This window comes from Plectropomus leopardus, chromosome 11, assembly GCF_008729295.1.
Source record: "Plectropomus leopardus isolate mb chromosome 11, YSFRI_Pleo_2.0, whole genome shotgun sequence".
Lineage (NCBI taxonomy): Eukaryota > Metazoa > Chordata > Actinopteri > Perciformes > Serranidae > Plectropomus > Plectropomus leopardus.
In genome coordinates this window covers 32814283-32833708 of record NC_056473.1, presented here as the reverse complement: position 1 = coordinate 32833708, position 19426 = coordinate 32814283, and the positions used below count along the sequence as shown (strand labels likewise).

At 39.2% G+C, this 19426-nt stretch overlaps 2 protein-coding genes across 2 annotated transcripts; one reads left to right on the top strand and one right to left on the bottom strand.

Annotated features, from left to right (window-relative positions):
* Window positions 1–2383: 2383 nt before the first annotated feature.
* Window positions 2384–5705, bottom strand: chtf8 (CTF8, chromosome transmission fidelity factor 8 homolog (S. cerevisiae)). The gene is made up of 3 exons (XM_042496648.1): window positions 5591–5705; window positions 4392–4515; window positions 2384–2931 (listed from the first exon to the last, which is right to left on the bottom strand). The coding sequence occupies exons 1-3, from the start codon at window positions 5608–5610 to the stop codon at window positions 2665–2667; spliced, it is 411 nt and encodes a 136-aa protein (XP_042352582.1). The 5' UTR covers window positions 5611–5705; the 3' UTR covers window positions 2384–2664.
* An 82-nt stretch (window positions 5706–5787) lies between these two features.
* Window positions 5788–18969, top strand: utp4 (UTP4 small subunit processome component). Its single transcript, XM_042496649.1, has 17 exons — window positions 5788–5884; window positions 6054–6217; window positions 7223–7413; window positions 8044–8126; window positions 9016–9105; window positions 10260–10471; window positions 10574–10745; window positions 11566–11657; window positions 12586–12682; window positions 12885–12949; window positions 14535–14651; window positions 14904–15060; window positions 15956–16062; window positions 16163–16258; window positions 16421–16606; window positions 16764–16874; window positions 18703–18969. The coding sequence occupies exons 2-17, from the start codon at window positions 6059–6061 to the stop codon at window positions 18817–18819; spliced, it is 2052 nt and encodes a 683-aa protein (XP_042352583.1). The 5' UTR covers window positions 5788–5884; window positions 6054–6058; the 3' UTR covers window positions 18820–18969.
* The last annotated feature ends 457 nt before the right edge of the window (window positions 18970–19426 follow it).

The following is a 19426-nucleotide window of genomic DNA, read 5'->3' as shown; positions in this document are numbered from 1 at the left end:
GGATTTTGGGTATTTTTAGCATTTTAGGACATCAAAGGCAAACAATAAACAAGCTCTATTCTGATGCTGTTTTATGCGCTCTGGCACATTATGTAAACTAAAAGTACAACAGTAATCCCCCATCTTAACCAATATTTTTACTGTGAATTAGAAAATGGTTGGGGGGCCAGATTTGGCCCGCGGGCCATAAATTGAGTATCACAGGGTTAGAAGCTTGTCTTTTGTTTAACCCCATTATTAGTTTGTTAAGTTTAGGGTTAATAATTGTACTTTTTTGTGGTTTTTGGCATCTCTGCTGCCTTTGTTTCTGATAAAACTGTGCAGCTGAGCTTTGGGCGCGGGGAGTCACACGGCGTGTTGTGTCCAGGTTTCCTCTAAACCGAGGACATGGACTGAAGCGGAGGCTCGGCTGTTCCTTCTTTTGCCTGCTGTCATTTTATGGTAAGTTTGATGTGTTTTTTTCTTCTTGACATCTGCATTTTTCTGTGGCGGCTTTTTCTTTTGTGGTGGCAAAACTTTGACTGACATCACTTTTGTTGTGCTGCGTTCAGGTGCTTTTCACAAACAAGTGTATGGAGTCTGAGTAAACTGTTTCATTTATTTATTTTGCAATGAGCAACTTTGGATGAAATGTTTGTGACATAAATGTAGGCTATTTAAAAAAAATAAATAAAAAAAGGTGACAAAAAAATCAATGAAAATTAGCTAAGGGGAGACTGATATTATCCAGGAAAAAAAAAAAAATTAAAACTATGTTACAGAATTTTTCTTTTTGCACTTTCTTCACGCAATTTTATTGTCTCCAGTTGTTATTTACCTTTCTTCTTTTTTCTTTTTTATTCTCAGGCAATTTTCTGGTAACTTTTTACTTATTCCTAACTTTTGGGCCATTTCTCGTTAAGTTGCTTATTGCCTTCTTGTGTTTGTTGAAGAAATCAAGCCATTTTTTAGGTTTTAAAGGACTAAATTAAAGGATTTTAACTGCAGACAAACTAGATAGATGTGAGTAATGTGTCGGTCCCTCATTAAATGACCGAGCTATGGCTTTAAAAACGTGCTGCGTGAGTGTTTGGGAGTTGTCTGAACGCTGAGGGAAGGGGACAGATGTTTTCACAGCAGCTGAATGAATCGGTCCCTTCAGCCGCCACACACTAACAGGATGTAGTTTTAGCTCCGGGAGACACCGCAGCACGGGAGCCGCCTCCGTCAGACAAACACACACTTTCTTACACGCTGCAAATAACCTGGCAACATGTCAAAATGCTGCGCCGTAAAAGACTGAGTCAAATATTTTGAATATTTGTCACCAAACTGATCTCTCAGCTGTTCACGTGCTGTTTCTCATGATTTAACTCTTGAAGTACTGAATGTGTGCAGCCCTGCCTTACATTAATATTGTGATCATATGACCAGTTCTGCCTCCACATATTTTTTTTAGACTTTTCTTAACTAAAAATGTATTTAACCAGAAAAAAAACACAACAAAAAAATCTCTTTTCCAAGAATATCCTGGCCAAGACAGGCAGCAGCACATTTAACCCTTTTAGTCCTGAGTTTGATTTCTTTCAAAAACATGGGAAGGCAATGAGCAACTTCACAAGAAATGGCCCCAAAATTAGCAATAAATGAGTAAAAAGTTATATTTTTTATGTATATATGGATAAGGACTCGTATTTCTGCATTTGTTTACACCAACCCTGGCAGAGTGGATGATGTTCTGTTATGAGCTTACGGTGAAATGTGTTTAGTTAACTCTGCTCCTGGATGCGTTTGTAAGTTTGGGTCTGTGTGTGAGTGAGTGAGACTTTAACTCGTGTCTGATTTATGCGGTTTATGTCCTCACAATTTGCCAATGACAATAATTTCTAAAAACAAAAATAGATAAAAAAAATACCAAAAAGTAAGCAAAAAAAGGTAACAAACAAAAGGAGACAAAAAATGACCTCAATAAAGTGCAAAAATAAAATATCTTATCATTAGATTGTTTTTGTTGCAATTTTAAATATACAATTATAACAGTTTCTAAAATCCTAGAAATACCCTAAAATCAGGAAAACATCCTAAAATCCAATAAATGTCTTAAAATCCTAGAAATGCATGAAAATCTTAGAAATGTCTTAAAATCCTAAAACAGCCCTAAATCAGAGAGATGTCCTAAAATCTGAGAAAAATCCTAAAATCCTATAAACGTGCTCAAATACTAGAAAAGTCTAAAATCCGAGAAAAGTATTAAGAGACCTGTGGGGCCTCTGCAGCTGACCCCTGACCTCCCGTCATTTTGGAAAAAGTGGCCCCTCAGGCAGAGCCGGTTGTGTGTCTCCGGTCCACAGGATCTACGGAGTGAAGGCTTCATGCATTTTCTGCATTTATAAAACAACATCGATCGATCTCCAAAATTCTTTATTAATTTTTTTCATAAAATTTTCAGTTTTTCCTCCACAGTGAGATTCCTGTCTGTGCAAACGTCTCTGAAGCAGCACGAAGACCATCATGAAAAACACAAGACTCAGGAGGAGCCTCGCTGACGTCTCTCCTCAGCATCCGTCCAGGGGAAAGGTGTCTGTATTGATCAGTATGAGGTGCGGTATTGATCAGCTGCACAGTCCGGTCCGGGTCAGAGCGTGTGACCGTCACACACACCTGCGGCGCAGCGAGGACACACAGCTACACCTTCTTGGGCACGTTGGTGATGATGGGTTTGGGGCGCGTCTTAAAGATCAGCTTGCGTTTGATGAGGGCCGTCACGGAGTAAGAGGTGGAGGTGGGTCCTTGTTGGTTTGTTTCCATGGGAACCTGTGTGACGTCATCGCTGTTATCGTCGTGGGTCTCCTGCAGACGGCCGGACTGCTTGGTGAGGACAGCGAAGGGTTTCTCCAGTTTGACCTGCTTCCCGTAGAGAATGTGGTGTCCCACAATGAGCACTGGCACCCCCTGGTGGAGCGGGACAGGAAGACAGGTGGGTAAAATGAGACAGAGGGAGGACACGAGGAAGGACCGGCTGAGACGTGAAGACATTCAGGACTTTTTTTCCACTTTAACAGCGAGATTTAAAAACACTAACTGAAGTAACTGAGCAGCAGCTCGTTAAAGCTCTGCACATAAAGGTGTAAATTTTCCTGTTTCATCTGCAATCAACATAATTAACATGCACATTTTGTTTTTTTTGGCACTTTAAGACTTTTTAGGGTTGGAAATGACTGTGATCAGTCATTTATTCACATTTCAATATTTTAATTACCTTCTTTAAACTGTCGATCGAGCTTACTTCTTTTACTGACACTTTTAGGTGACTTTCATTGTTACTTTTACTTAAAGTTTTACTGCTGATCAAGATTACTTTCAGTCAAGTTTGGCTGTGTGCCGGTTTATTGTATTTTCAAACTGTTTCTGCCGCCGGCTGCAGATCACATTTTTCTCCCTGAGGGACAATAAAAGCTCTGATCTGAACTCTTTTGTACCATGAGAAGGTAAAAACGGTTACTTATAGAGCCTTTACGACAAAAGTTGGCAATTAAAGGAAGACCAATACAAGTGCAGCTCCAGCTCAGGATTTTTTCATGATCTGTTATTTTCTTGATTAGTGAAATGTCAGAAAACAGTGAAGATTTTCCACAAAATATTCCAGAGCCGGATGTGATGTTTCAAACTGCTTGTTTGTCAGGAGTGGGGCGGGGAAATGATATTGCATAGTATCGCAATTACTTTCATGGGAATATCATATTAATACACCGACTCCAGGGATTTATATTTTTAGTCTATAAATTATTAATATTGCAAATACAAATGTAACTTTTGGCAGCCGGTGAGAATACTTGAATCAAAAGCTTTTTCAGCTCACAAAAAACATGTTTCTGCAATAAAAATGACTGATGTGACATGAAGTTGACAAAGTTTTCCTTTAGGGATATAACTTGTAGTTACAAAAATGCATAATCAGCATATAGAAGCAAAATGTTTAAAATTGCAATAATATTATATTGTGACCATAACATTGTGATAATATTGTATTGGGGTGCTCCTGGTGATTGACATCCCATTCGTTTGCCTGATTAATAATCCAAAACCTTAAGATATTCAGTTAACTATCACATAAGGAAGAAAAATGCAGCAAATCCTTAAAATCTGAAGCTGGAGCTCAGAGTGTTTCGTCATTTTGCATGAAAAATGGCAAATAATAAATTGACTAATCGTTACAGCTCCAGCAAACATAACTTTATCAAAAGTGAAGTGAAGTGCCATTTATACAGAAATGATAAAAACGCAGAGATTCACTGATCTTTCTGTCTGTGCATCACTACTCAGAGTAATAAGAGCAGCCACAGAAGAGCACAAAAAATACACTGCAAACCACAGCGTGAACAGCACCAGCGTGCTCTCCGGTCTCGGTTTACCTCTTTGGTGTAGAGCAGGTCTCCCATCACGTTTCCGGCCAGACCGGAGTTGTGTCTGGAAACCATCTCCCCCTGCAGCTCCACCAGCAGCCACTCAGGAGGACTGCAGCCGTCCACGCTGCCTCTGCAGAGAAACACCAAAACATTATTTTACAGACGGAGGAAAGACTGCGAGACAGTCAAGTTTTTCTCCACTGACACAGTGAGACATCTGCACTGTCCGTGCAACTTCAGGTGCTGTTTGTAAACTGCATAGTGTGTGTTTGTGTGTGTTAAAGTGCATGCACACATGTCTGAATGTATAATATGTTTTATAAGTATGCATATGGGTGTATGTGTGTAAATGCATAGGGATGTATACAGTTACTTTTGAAATATAACAGTTTACAGATTACCAGTTACCCTGTTAAAATGTAATTAGTTTAGTAACTACTTGATTTCTTCATTAAAGTAATGTTACTTAGTACATTTGATTACTTTTATAACAAATGTTTTCAATAGGGCCATGAAGCAGAAAAAAAACTAAAAGCATAAATGACGCTCTCTGATTTGTCTCAACGCCTTTTTTGCAGACCCACTTTGTCCAAAAAATCTGCCAAAAAAAGGCATCGCTGCACCACAAATTATGCAAAATAACACAATAGATATTCAGATATTTAAAAATTTTATTGAAATCATAAATTTTAAAAGTAATCGAATGTACATATGTAACCCCACCAACATTTCGACTAGTAACTGTAATTTAATTTATGATATAAAATAAAATTATTATAACACACACACACAAACATACATGTATGTGTGTGTGTGTGTGTGTGTGTACTATATATATGTATATGTATATTAGAGATGAAGATTAATTAATGAATAGCAAAGAAGGGGTACAAAAAAAGTAAGTTTATACTTCATCCTGCATTTTTTTGTTTGTTTTACATGTCTGAAATAAATATCTATCAAACCAAATTTTCACTCACTTCATTTTCGTTATTTTTCTCCTCCGTCAAAACAGCGATTTTGGTGGTTTTGAGTTCTCAGTTTCTTATTCATTGTACTGTTCTCACAGACATTAATAATACTTTAATAATACAGTACTCTAAACTTCACTAACAACACTAACAAGTCCTCCAAACATAATATACGTGAAGCAGCCTGCTTATAAACAGCAAAAAACACACAAAAATACAAATAAACGCTTTTACCTTATGACTATTTGAACCATAGTCTCGTCAGATAGCGGAGATCTTCCTATAACCCCGACAAAATAAATAAATCACCGGTAAACTGTGATCGCGCTGACATTAAACCCTTCAGTCTGTGTTGTTACTCCGGTGCTATTTCCCGCCAGCTGCGCGTGCTGCTGTCACTATGATGACGTGTTTCCGTTGTTTGGGTCATTCACTGCCGGTTCAAAGGTTTCCAACGTGGCTGCTGATGTTTTCCAGCGTGTGGAGTTAACGGGGAAGAAACTTATCGACTGTGACACAAAACAGCAGGTAAACAGCGCTGTGTATTGATTTTAAATACCGCTAAATCGATTGTTATTTCTCATTTGGCGCGTGTAACCCGGGCGGTTTGGGTTTAGCTCGCGGACAGCAGCTTCGGAGCTTGTGTTTTGCCGTCGCGTGCCCAGCTTTGATAACTCACCTGTGTTTCACTTCACAGTGAAAATGGGCGAGTTTAAGGTGCACCGCGTCCGGTTCTTCGACTACATGCCCGCTGCTATCCGAGCCATGGCGTTCAACGGCCGGACCGAGCGGCTGGCTGTGGCCCGGGCCGACGGAGCTCTGGAGGTCTTCAACTTCACTGACAACTACTTCCAGGAAAAGGTGATTAAACATCGTTACTGTGGTGTGGACATGTATGCCGTATTAAAGAGTGTCGCTTAGTGTCAACATTTCATATGACATTCTCCTCCCCGTGTGTTTGTTTTAAAAGTAGACGACAAAGAAACACTAAAATGCTCAATTTGTCAATGGAGTTTTGCAGAAAACTGTCCTCTTCCTATAAGAGCTGCATATGAGGCCACACCAGTGATACTTAACTTGTGGCACTTGGACATAATCTGGCCCCTAATAGGGTACCAGGTAGCCCCCCAAAAATGTTCTGATTCATAACAAAAACAAAGCGATTCACGCTGGGAATTATTTTTGTATTAAGGTCAGAGTGCATAAAAATATATTAATTATATTTATATACTATTATATAATATTCTAAAATCCTAAAAACGTACTAAAATTCTAGTAATATCCTAAAATCCCAGAAATGTCCTTAAATTCTGGGAATATCCTAAAATGTTAGTAATATCCTGCACTCTTAGAAATATGCTAAAATCCTGTAAATATCCTCGAATCCTAGCAGTGTTATAAAATCCTATAAACATGCTAAGATCCTAAAAAAGTCCTGAAATTTGTAAAAATGTGCTAAAATTGTAGAAATCTTGTAAAATCTGGGAAACATCCTGAAGTCTTAGAAATTTCCTGAAAGCATCTAAAGATACCATAAAAGCCTAGAAATATCCTAGAATCCCAGAAATGTCCTAAAATACTAGAAATATGCTGAAGTCCTAGAAACATGCCAAAATCATACAAAATGTCATGAAATACTAGAAAATCCTAAAAATGTGCTAAATTCTACAAACCTCGTAAAATCCTGGAAACGTCCTAAAATCCTAAAAAACGTCATAAATCATAGAAACGTGTGAGGGGGCTGCTGCGACTGGCCCCTGGCCCCCCGTCAAACAAAGCCAGTGAAGTGTCTCTGGTCTGGAGGTCAGACTCGTTGAACTGCAGGTGAGATGTGTTGAAATAACTTGTCTGGATTTCGATGTCCAGGTGATCCCGGGACGGGACAGCAGGGCGGCGGAGGCTCTGTGTTGGGTTGGTCAGCGTCTGTTCAGCGCTGGTTTGAACGGAGAGATCACAGAGTACGACCTGGAGAACCTGAGACCCAAATACACCGTGGAGGCCTACGGAGGACCAATCTGGACCATCAGCAGCAACAACCAGGGAACACTGCTAGCGGTCAGTCAAGACCTTGTGGATATTTTATTTAACTGTTGTTGTGTAAGTTGTAAATAACTTAAGAAAAATATTCCCAAAATTACTTTTAAAACTTGAAGAATAACAATGAAATTGCCCATAAATCAGCAAAAACACCCCCCAAAAAAACCCTAAAAAAACAAAGAAAAAAGGCAACAAAAAACCCAAATAAAATAAAATTAAAATAGAAGGTAATTACCTGAAAAAAGTACTTAAAAAATAATAACTTTTAAATTTTAAATATATGTAGAATTTTGATAATTTTTATATTTTTTGGATATTTGGATATTTTTTTCTCGTTTTTAAAAGATAACTCTCAACATTTGCTTATTTTTGCACAGTTTTACGAACATTTCTTGCCAAGTTGCTCATTGCCTTTTCCCCTTGTTTTCAAAAGAAGTCGAACCAATCTGCTCAAAGATTTAAGGTTTGAATATGTGAAGTTTCTGAATGAAGCACAAGAAAAGTGATGCTGATCCAGGTTTCGGTGGATTAATCGACACCTGACGCTTCAGTTCTTCCACTCAGACTAATGTTTCCTAGTTTGAAGCCGTGATCCTGATTTGGCCTCCAGCTTCGATTATTGATTGACTGGGTGTTTTGCTTGTCAGGTGGGGTTGTGAGGACGGGACCATAAAGGTGTTTGAAATCCTGGAGGAGAGGATTCAGTTTCAGAGAAACTTCGACAGGCAGAAAGGTAAGAAAACAAGCTGATGCAAAGGTGTTTTTGCTTTTCTGCAGGCAGTTATAATTCTCAGTGCATAGCTGTGCTTACATAATAAATACATGCACGTGCTCAGATGATTACAATCAATCAATTAATATAGATATTTTCAATTATTCTGTCATGCACACAGTAATGCCCAGGCCGCATGCTCTTTCAAGACACTATAAAATCAAAACAAGCCAGGACCAGAGTCCAGTGCACATATTTTCAGACAGCATTAAAAGGAAAGAAAATTGAGCAAAGCAACAGAAATATTGTACAAAATCAAATCAGCACTGAGTCAGACCGAGTTCAGGGACACTGACTCTGAAGCTGTGAAAGAAAAGTCAGAAGAATTACAAATGAAACAAACTTTATTGCATTCTCTTCCAGGTTTTTGCAACAAAATTGCCAAACTTAAACACCCATTTGACTGTTGGTCATAAAAGTGCCAGAAAACAGAATTTAGTCGAGCCACCTGATGGAGTAATGACTCTCTTAAGTCATCATAGTTTGTGCAGTTAAAAAAAAACATGCAACTCACACATAAGGTTTATGTTTTAATCTCATTGAGTGTTCAAAATGTAACTTTTACGATCACAAATGAGTAAAAATAAAGATTCTAAGAACATTTTTGATCTAGAAAATAGATCAAAATGATCAAAAGATAAATATATTATATAGATATATAGATTAAAAAAATAAATATATTGTGTAAAGTGTAAAGTGAGCAGGGGTTTGAACTTTGTGCAATGCTAATTATTCATTTATTTTTTCTTTCAAGATCACATTTGAGCAGTATATTTTGTTGTGCTTGTGTAATTTTGGACCCTGCGTGTGACAGTCAGTGTTTGATTTTGTGTGTTGTGTGATCGTTTAGGTCGTATTTTATCTCTGTCCTGGCATCCCTCTGGTACGCTGATAGCTGCAGGCACGATGAACATGATCAGAATCTTTGATGCTGCGTCAGGTGAGCAGACACACCCTCATCCTGAAGTAACGAGCATGGAGCCTGCACTCAGATAAAATAATAAAATGCAACATTAGAAGAGTTTTGTGCATGTCAAAGGGTAGCTTTGATTATATTTTCCCACGATTTTGTGCTTTATTGCCTAATAGAAACAATCATTTTTGACATTGTTCCGGAGTGAGAACAGCCAACAACGGCTAAACAGGCTGCAGTGTAATCCCTGCAGGCAGTTTCATTTTATGTCCACTAAAAGTGGGTTTTTTTTTTGCCACTGACAGTTTCAGATTGTTATTATAAGACTCTGATAACATTTTAGAAATTATCCGCACAGAGATAGACCATTTGTTAGAGCAAGATCCTTTTTGTTTTACTCGAAATAGCCCAGAAATCACCTTTTCCAAACCCACTGGAATCCAGTTGCAGCGTATTTTGTCATGAAAAACTTGGAGAAATCATTGAATTTGCAAATAGCAATTTCCAGGCCAGAAAAAAAAACCTAAATAAACCCAGAAAATTTTGGAAAAGTCATGTCATTTTGTACCACAAACCTGTAGCATAACACATGACTCATTCAAGGACCATTGGAAATGTGAAAATCCAGCACTAAATTCTGTTTTTACAGTTTCTGGCTGTGAAAATTTGTGTAATTACTGGCGAAAACTCAATTTTTTTTTCTCTAGAAAAAGAAATCATGCCTTCCAAACCCACAGGAGGGCATCTTTTCTTTAAAATCCTAAGTAAAATAAAATAAAAAATAAAGCAAATCAAAGTTGTACGGCCCTCCCGTTTAGCCAAAATAAACCATAAGTTCCTCCTCAGTGCTAGAAATATTTGGCATGCCTCCCCCATTTTGCCCCCCCCCCCCATAAATAACAAACAGTCCCTTAGTTATATTTAAGTATTAAATTCTAATCCTGTTCTGAATTCATTAATGCTTAAAACATTATTTATTTAGAAAAGCTTATATAGTAAAGAAAAAAGAACTGATGAAGATATTGATGATTGTTTCAAACAATGTTTGGTCTTGAAAATTCGTCTCGGAAAACTCACGAAAATGAATCCACTAAAAACGTACATGAACCCTGTAAATATAAATATATATATAATGATACGATCGTAACCTTTCAGCTTCTGTTTGCTTTTCTGGACTTCAGGCCGCGCCACACACAGACTGCTGGTGGAGAGAGGCGTCGGAGCGTCAGCGAGCAAAGACGTGGTGGTTTGGAGCATCGTCTTCCTGTCCGACCACACCGTCGTTAGCGGCGACTCTGCAGGAAAGGTCCAGATGTGGGACGGATTCACAGGAACTCTGCTCAGAACTCACTTGATCACCAAGTGGGACGTTCTGGCTCTGTCTGTCTCTCAGGTAAGAGACTGAGGACACATCACACGACTTCTAGGCTGAAGGCGGTTTTAGGTAAACACGCGAGCCGAATCTGTGACGTTTATCTTTTTAAATATTCAACAGGATGAGAGCAGTCTGCTGGCCGGGACGTCAGAGGGGACGGTCGTCCAGTTTCAGTTCCTCTCCTCGACTTTTGACCGGCACGATAAGGAATGGGTCCGAACGAGGACCTTTAAAAACCACTCGCATGACGTGAGGGCGCTCGCCCACACTGAAACCGCTGTGGTTTCTGGAGGTCAGTGTGAATCTGCTGTTGATGTTTAAAGTGTGAGGAGTGAACGCAGTAACCCAGTGAGAGAAAACCCTTTAATATTCCAGTAAACTAACATACAGTGGTAAACGGAGTGACTAAAATCAGAAAATACATAGTAATACGTTCATAATACATCAGAATATACTTGACCCCTTGATACCAGAGCTAATTGGCTTAAAATTTCTTTTAAAAACACGGGAAAGTGACGAGCAGCTTAACAAGAAACCGCCCAAAATTAGCAAGAAATTGGTCAAAAAATTTTAAAACAAAAAAAACAACACAAAACAAGAATTAACCTCAAGAAGGTTTTCTGAAACTATTTTAAATATATAATCAAGAGAATGATAATTATATACATTTTAGACATTTTCCTCGTTTTTTGATAATATCTAATAAACGGCTAGTCTTCAGATCATTTTCTTGTCACCTTTTACAGATTTTATTTTTTTTTTTGCACTTTGCAGGACATTTTATGTTGAGTTGCTCATTATGTTTTTCTCGTGCTTTTGAAAGAAATCAAACCAGTTTTGTCTGGTTTCAGAGGTTTTAATGCTCGGTGAATGCAGCCTAGGAAAACTGATTTTATTCCAGGTGTTAAAAAGTTAAAGTCCCAAAAGTAGAAATACTCATTATACAGAATGGCCCATTTCAGATTAATTATAACTGAGCATTAAAGTGGAGGCTAATGGAAATATTTACTGTGTAAATGAAGTTATACAGTCTAAAACCTGTATATCGTCTTAAATATGAACTTGCCATATGATAAGAGGATGATGACGTTTTCGTGTTTGTAATCTGTCAGGTATGGACACTCAGCTGGTGGTGCGACCTCTGCTGGACAAAGTGGAGAAAAACACGCAGGAGTCCGCGCTGCGCAAAATAGCTTTCCCACATGTAAGTGCATATTTTTAATGTGAAAAATCTTTCACCACCTCACACAGATTTGAGAAACTGTGCAGTTTTTTATATGTTAGAGCAGAAATACTCGATTCGCTTTGCCAATGTGGGGCCACAGCAGCCCCAAATGTGTTTTTAGGATTCTAGGACATTTTAAAGGATTTATGGAGGTTTCTAGGACTTTAGGACATTTTTAAAGTTTTGGGGATTTTTTAAAAAATTTTAGTATGTTTGTTGTATTTTAGAACATTTCAAGGATGTTGAAGAGGTGCTCCTAGGATTTAAGGAAGTTTCTAGATTTTTTTGCACGTTTTAAGGATTTTAGGACTTTAGGGGCTTAGATAAGTTCTCCGTCCTCCACTGGCCCTTTTTTTTAATAAACAAGCCCTTTTTTGATGTTGTTTTTTTGCACTCTGGCACCTTATGTTTATTTAAAGTACAAAAACTTTTCCCAGTGTGAATGACTTTACTTTAATTAGAAATTAGAAAATGGCTTTGGGGCAACCTGGACCCTAGTGGGTGGCAGATTTGGCCTGTGGGAAGTATGTTGAGTATCACAGTATTGGACAGTAAGCAAATACATACAACACTGATGTTGCTGACAGTTTGTACTGCCTGAGTATACTGCGTATTTAGACAGTACTCACACCCCTTCCCCTTTCCACATTTTGTTATGTTGCATTTTCTTGCAGATTTATTAAATAGAAAATAGTCCTGAAATATCACACTGACAGAAGTATTTAGACACTTCACTGCAACACTTGAAATTGAGCAGCGAGCAGAAATACCAAGTCATATACATTGTGAAGGTATGAAGTTGTAAAAAAATACATGCTGCACGAGATAACTCTGAGTGATTTATGCATAAGAGAGCACATTTACGGTCAGTGAAGATGACAACTGTTCATGTCTGTGTCCCGTGTAGAGGAGCCTGGTTTGTTGTGCAAAGAAAGCAGGACTGCTGCTCTTCCAGTTCCCCGATCATTTAGAGCTGTGGAGACTAGGGGAGAGCGACGGACATGGTGAGTAATGCATGCATGCATGCACGCACGCACGCACGCACGCACGCACGCACGCACGCACGCACGCACGCTTCCATAATAATGCAAGAAACAACTAAAGATGCTCTGAATAAACAGGACAACAAACAATAGTTGACATTATTCTCTCTTTAGTTTTACAGTTGTTCCAGTGTAATAACTGTCTGTACTGTGATGATAACAGGGAAGCCTGGGGACAGTCTGCCTGTGAAGAGGAAACCAGAGAAACTGATCCAGCTGAAGAGAAAGGTGTGTACGTACTGATGCAAGATTCACCACGCATTTGTGTCACATCTGCTTTCACATATTGAGTTTCTATTTTTGGAGCTGGATCCTATGGAGCACTTATATAATATATGAATAGAATATATATATATATATGTGGAAAATATCCCCGAACCTCTCTCACTGTGTCACGCACGACCACAATTTAGAGCCACGACCAAAGATATCTCCACGTTTCTCTCACGAAGGTCATTTTTCATCTGAGGCAACCCGAAATCACACAGTGGATACAGGGCTTAATAAAGAAAACATGTATAACGGTATTACTTTACATTTTGTGGATTTTTATTGTGTATTTATGGGGCTGGTTGATATGAAAAAAATGTTTTATCATGATAATTTTTTTCATATCAGTCGATATCAATATATATCATGATATGCATCAAATCTTTATTTCTGTCAAGCTTAAAGGTTCCCTTCTACTCCTAAGTGAGATATGAAGATGTCATTAGGTTAACTTTGGTTTAAATGTTTAGTTTCTGTCAAACATTGAACGTGACAAATATACTGTAGCACAGGCATCACCAACTGATGGACCTATTCTACTAAAATTCACAGAGGTCCAGGTAATTTTAGTTCAAATTAATTTAATTAATTTTACATTTTATGTAAGTTATGATTAATGAACGATTATTTTGCTTTTTGCCTTTTTTTGTGGTTTGTTCGCTCACAGTTTCATTCATGGTGTGTTGGAGTGTTTTTTGATACTTCTCCTATAGCTGCCAACATTCCCAGTTAGAGAAAAGGGTGAAAATAAGTGCATTTGCTTGTGGCCCCGGGCCCCCAAAACATTACATCTGCCCCTGGCAATAATTATAAGAGCTCAGCGGCTGGATGAGACACGGAGCGATGCGTCCTTGTGTTTCTAAATAATTCATCCAAAGTCTGATTAAAGCTGAAACTAACACAAAGTAGTTTGTAGAAGTCTAAAGAAGTCACTTTCCACCTCTGCAAATGTGTCTGTTTCAGACACTTTGGTGCTTTCAGGAGAAGCTGCGCTCTGTTTGTCTGTCGAGTCAAAGTCGTTCACTGCATTTGGTTCGCCGCGGCGCTCTTCTTATTATCATTGGCTGTTTGTGTTATCTGTCAAAACATGGCTGGAATATGTTCTATCGCTATTTTAGCGGCCACGTCTCTCTTCAGTCGTGGAAGAATCGAAGTTATTTTGCAATTGATATCATTGTATCGCCCAGCCCGATCTATTTAGAAATCTAAATATCTGAAAGTAGCGCACAAGTCAGGTGAATGTTATCGCCGCACACTTATACTGTCATATACCGTATACCCCGAAATTTCAGAAATGTTTGATGGGTTGCAATATTATATACCACGCAAGCCGAATCAGCTGTGATTGGCCTGATAGATCAATGATCCGCCTCATGACTCAAACTCCCCGAACTGCAGCGTGTTTTTCTACACTCGTTAAGAATATATTATTTGCAGACAGGTTCTCCAGGAATTCTGCATCATCTGTGCCTGTATGTTTTGACATATTTTTGAGTTTAGAGGACATTGGATCCAAAAGCTGACTGTGTGCTGATGTTTGCAGGGAGAGGATCACATCTGCTGCAGTGCTCTGTCTCCATGTGGAGGCTGGCTGGCGTACTCTACCGTCACCAGCTTCCGTCTTTACAGGTTACAGAACGACACCGTCAGCGTCACCAAGGTGAGCTCACCGACTCTGATACAGACGCTCCCACTTTTGTTCTCCTGTCACAAACATCAGCGTAGAAATACGAGATCTCAAACTTTAATAAACTGCCTGGAGCTGTTTGTTCTTCATAGAAAGATCATCAAACCATCTGTTTTCAGCATCTGCTAAATGTTAAACCGAGTGTAAGCATTCGATGTGTTTGACGATTTGTTGGTGTATAATGGAGCTCAACCTTCTCTGTCTCCGTCCTCGTCCTCCCTCCAGGTGTCCAAATTACCGAAGGAGCTTCGCTCGGCCCACCAGCTGTGCTTCTCCTCCGACTCCTCCAAACTCTTCGCTTCCTCTAGCCAGTCTTCAGTCATTGTTGTCGCCCTCAATCAGTCAGAGTGCAAATACCTTCACACCCTCAAACCCAAGTCATGTGAGTCTGAGTCCAGTCTGGTGTGATGTAGAACTGTCAGGAGCTCATTTCACAGAGTCAGAGTCAAAATATTTGATCACTTTTGTGGTAATCTGAGTCACTTTACAGTAATATTCCAGAATGTAAATTATTTTACAAAGTCATGGCATTATATGCTACTTAAAAAAAGAATATTGCAGTGTTTATCTCCATAGAAGTACATTAAATTCATGTTTTTTAATAAATAATATGTGTAAGCACTTTATTATGCTCTCAGCTGATCCTGGTCCCTGTGTGTTAGTGTTCACTGCAGCTCTAATTATTTGCCCTTTTTAGTGGTGTTTGAGGTCATGGCCCAAAAGGGACAATAAAATGTTGTGAATCGGTGAAGGGGTAGGCTTGCACAATAATTCCGTCATAACAAACATGTTTTATAACTTAGTTTAAGTGTAAGCAGCACTTTATCATGTTTGTATGGTCTGTAGACTGTTGAAACCGATTTGCCATTTACGACAAATAACGTTTTTTATTGAATTGAATTAGAGATTAACTACTAAGGAAAAAAACATAGTGCTAAGCTGATATACTGGGACAAGGACAGTAGTCCGCTTAAATGGCCTAATTGAGCTTTAGCTTTAACTCCATGTAATTGTGCACGTTAAAGGTGCTGATTGTGTTTTTTTTACACTGATATCCAAGAAAAGTGGTTGAAGACAGCGAAAAAAACTCTGAGAAAACTTATTAATTCAGACTACTTGTGTGAATCTGACAAAAATGGCAGTGACGTTTGTTGACTTTAAGTTTTAAAATACACACACACACACACACACACTCACACACTCACACTCACACACACTCACACACACACATCCTGCAGCTTGTATTTGTCTAACCAGTGTTTGTGTGTGACGTTCAGGCTCCAGACAGCCGGTCCACCTGCTGTTTGCCAGCGAGGATGGCAAATGGCTCGCCACAGCGAACACGGACTGTGAGATCCACGTCTACAACCTTCACAAGCTAAAGGTGAGTTTGAGCTCCATCCATGTTATTTCTTGACAGATAAAAATTTGATTTGTAGCCGAAGCAACAAAAGTCTGCTCCGAATGTCTCTGTGTGTTTGCAGCTTCATTGTACAGTCCCAGTGTACAGCTCCTGTCCCACCGCCATGGCCATCCACCCAACTACCAGCAACCTCGTTGTGGCGCACGCCGACCAACAGGTGAAAACTGCGTCAGATTCTGTCTGACTCCTTTATGTTGTAATAAATTACTGATCATCTGCTGTGCTCACTACAATACAAGACGAGAAAAACAAAGATGATGTTGAGATGCGTGTTGTCTCATTACAAATGGTATTTTTTGTCGTGTGTGTTGTGTTGCAGATCTTTGAGTTCTCTCTGGTGCAGAAGGAGTACACAGAGTGGAGTCGCAAGCTGCAGAAACAAGGACTGCACTACCTGTGGCTGACGAGGGACACACCCGTCACCCACGTCACCTTTAATCCAAAAAATCCTGCTCACATCATTCTGCACGATATGTTCATGTTCTGCATCATTGACCAGAGTCTGGTACGTAAACAGACGTTTTAACTGACACCTGTCTGCAATGTCGATGCAAAACTAGTGATGAGAACTGCTGTATAGCCGTATGTGTCCTTTTTATCCCGAATGATGGTGATGGGGTTAAATAACACAGATGCTTTTATGTGTTTGTTTCCACGTGCAGCCGCTCCCTGAAGCAAAGACTCTGCTCTACAATCAGATGACTCTGAGGAGTCTTCCCGAACCAGAGAGGATCTCACACAGCCACGCCTTCAAGATATGCAAGAACTTCAAGGTACCATCATACTAAGCACAGCGAAGCGCTGCTTTAGCTGCTTTTAAGTGGGGACAGAAACAGCACAGGGGTCTGTGCTGGTAGGAGCATGTTTAAAGGGATACTTCACCTTCAAAGTGACGACTTTTCTATCAGTTTCTGGCAAGAAAAGTGTTATTCCCACATGACTTCATGGTGAACAGAGAATCCAAAAAGGTGATCATTGACGTGTATTGAAGTAAAGGGGGTCCGCGTTTAATAACAGCAAAAATATATCAAAACATCTGTTTACAAACTCTCCCAAAACCCGGGCGGTATAATCCAGTTCTCATTTATTCATCCAAACCTTGATTTAAGACGGGGAAATCAATCGAGGGGAGAACCTCATTTTCAGTGATGCTGACATTAAAAACAATCAACAAGCAAACAAACAACAGTTAAAATAGAAAAAAATCATACAAAACAACAAACAATGAAAGCAATGTAAATAGCTAAAAACAGAAATACAGGATAAAAAATATGGTGTAGAAGTTTAATTGAAAAACAATTAAATCAAAACACAACATTTCAGAAAAAAAAAAAAAATTTCAGAAAACAAAACAAGGTTTTACAAAGAGTGAAAGTCAAGAGCTCTCACTCCGCAGCAAAATCTGGAGACCAAAACGTCCCCACAAGTGCACCGCACAGACTCGAAGCAGTCTCGGTCGACTGACGGTCTCCACCTGATGATTCCAACTTAAAAGGGGCACTCAAAAATCAACATTGTCCAAGACAAACGTTTGGTGAGACTCAAACTGCAAAAGGTATGTACTATTAGGCAATTCTTTTTTTTTTTGCTGAATGGATGCACTGTGTTTCGTGAAATGTATTGTTTTGGGAAATGTTGTAGTGTGTTTGGACTCTGGCTTTAGACTCCACAGACTTCGCTAAGGCACTAATCTCGCTTCGTAGTTCGCCCCCCCCGAGGACACGATGAAGACAATCCACAAAGTCTCTGAGTCACACTTAAATGTGTTTTTAAAGGCTTATCACAGGAAAAAACCCAAGGGAGGGGGGGGGGGGGTGTCTTTTTTACGATTTGAGGATGTTTGTAGGATTTTGGTGCAATCTAAGATTTTAGGATGTTTGTAGGAAAGAGCTCTGTGAAGGGGTGCAGGGGATCCTCCGGCACTTTTTTTGATAAACAGGCTGTATTTTGATGCTGTTTCGTGCTCTCTGCCACCTTCTGCATACTAAAAGTACAAAACAGTTCCTAGTGTGAATCACTTTACTTTAAAAAATGTTTGGGGGCCTTTAGTTGAGTATCACTGCCTTATCAGATGTCAAATCACTCAATGCTCAAAAACCCCTTACACTACAGCGTAAACTACAGTGTACAGGGTTTTGACACTCTGGAAAGTCACCATCATTTCATCTTTCCTCACAGTAGTTACAAGGTAAACAATACAAATGCGTCACTCATGTGATAAAGTAATTTACCAGGAATGTGCACAAGCATGTGTTTGATTGGCCAAAGCAGCGCCGTGTTGAATGATGTGGCGTGTTAATGCAAGTTTAAAGTTTTTTTTTGTTTGGTGACTGCGTTGTTTTTTTTGGCTCCCTTCGTTGGCACCACGCTGTGTAATCGAACTGGCTTCATTCACATGAATTAGGGATAAGATAAACTTAAAGTTTACAAACTATTCAGGTCAGATCAGGCTGAGGAAGTGCTTTCCATTTAATTCCCACTTTAAAGTCGGTAGAGTTAACAACACTTTTATAAATATGTACTTTTACAAACAAACTTTTTGTTTAACTTTCTCGTTAATCTTTCTAATGTTTTTTGTTCTTCTGATATTTGGTCCCGCAGCACCTCATGTGTGTGAGTTTATTGGAGGACCATTCCCTGGTCGTAGTGGAGCGCCCCCTGCTGGACATCATGTCTCAGCTGCCTGCACCTGTCCGACAGAAGAAGTTTGCCACATAAACAAAGTGAAGTTGTCTCAGCTTGAAGCAAAGGATTGTTACGTCACTGTAACGCCCACATCTTAAACTATTGTCAACAAGTGTTCATGTGTTACCACTTTGTAAAAAAAACATTTGATAAAGTAATAAATAGAATAATTTACTAATATTGCTTGAATGTGTGAGTGTGTTGAATTCGTTGAATGTCATAATATTTGCTCTTATTAGCAAATTATAAAACAGCTGAAGTTTTGAAACTAGAAACATGGTTGAGCACAATGTAGAACAGAAACGGCACCAGCAAATAATAAGACATGAATTACAGTTAATCTCCTTAATCTCTTTCTCCAGTGCGCCACGAGGCTCTGGGTTTCAGCCGCTACTCATATTGCCTTAATTTCAACCCTGTCGCTCTTGACATTTACTAAATGTTTCTACAATCACGTCTGCAAGCTGTTCTCACAAATGTTTAATTAGACTGTCGGGTTGGCCATCCGTCAGTCTCATTCTCATGAATACAATGTCTCAAAAACGCCTTGAGAGGGTTTCAGGGTGAGCTGATGAGGATTTGCTGGTCAAAGGTCACCTCACAAAACATAACTATATGTGCTGATTAGGACAGAATCGCA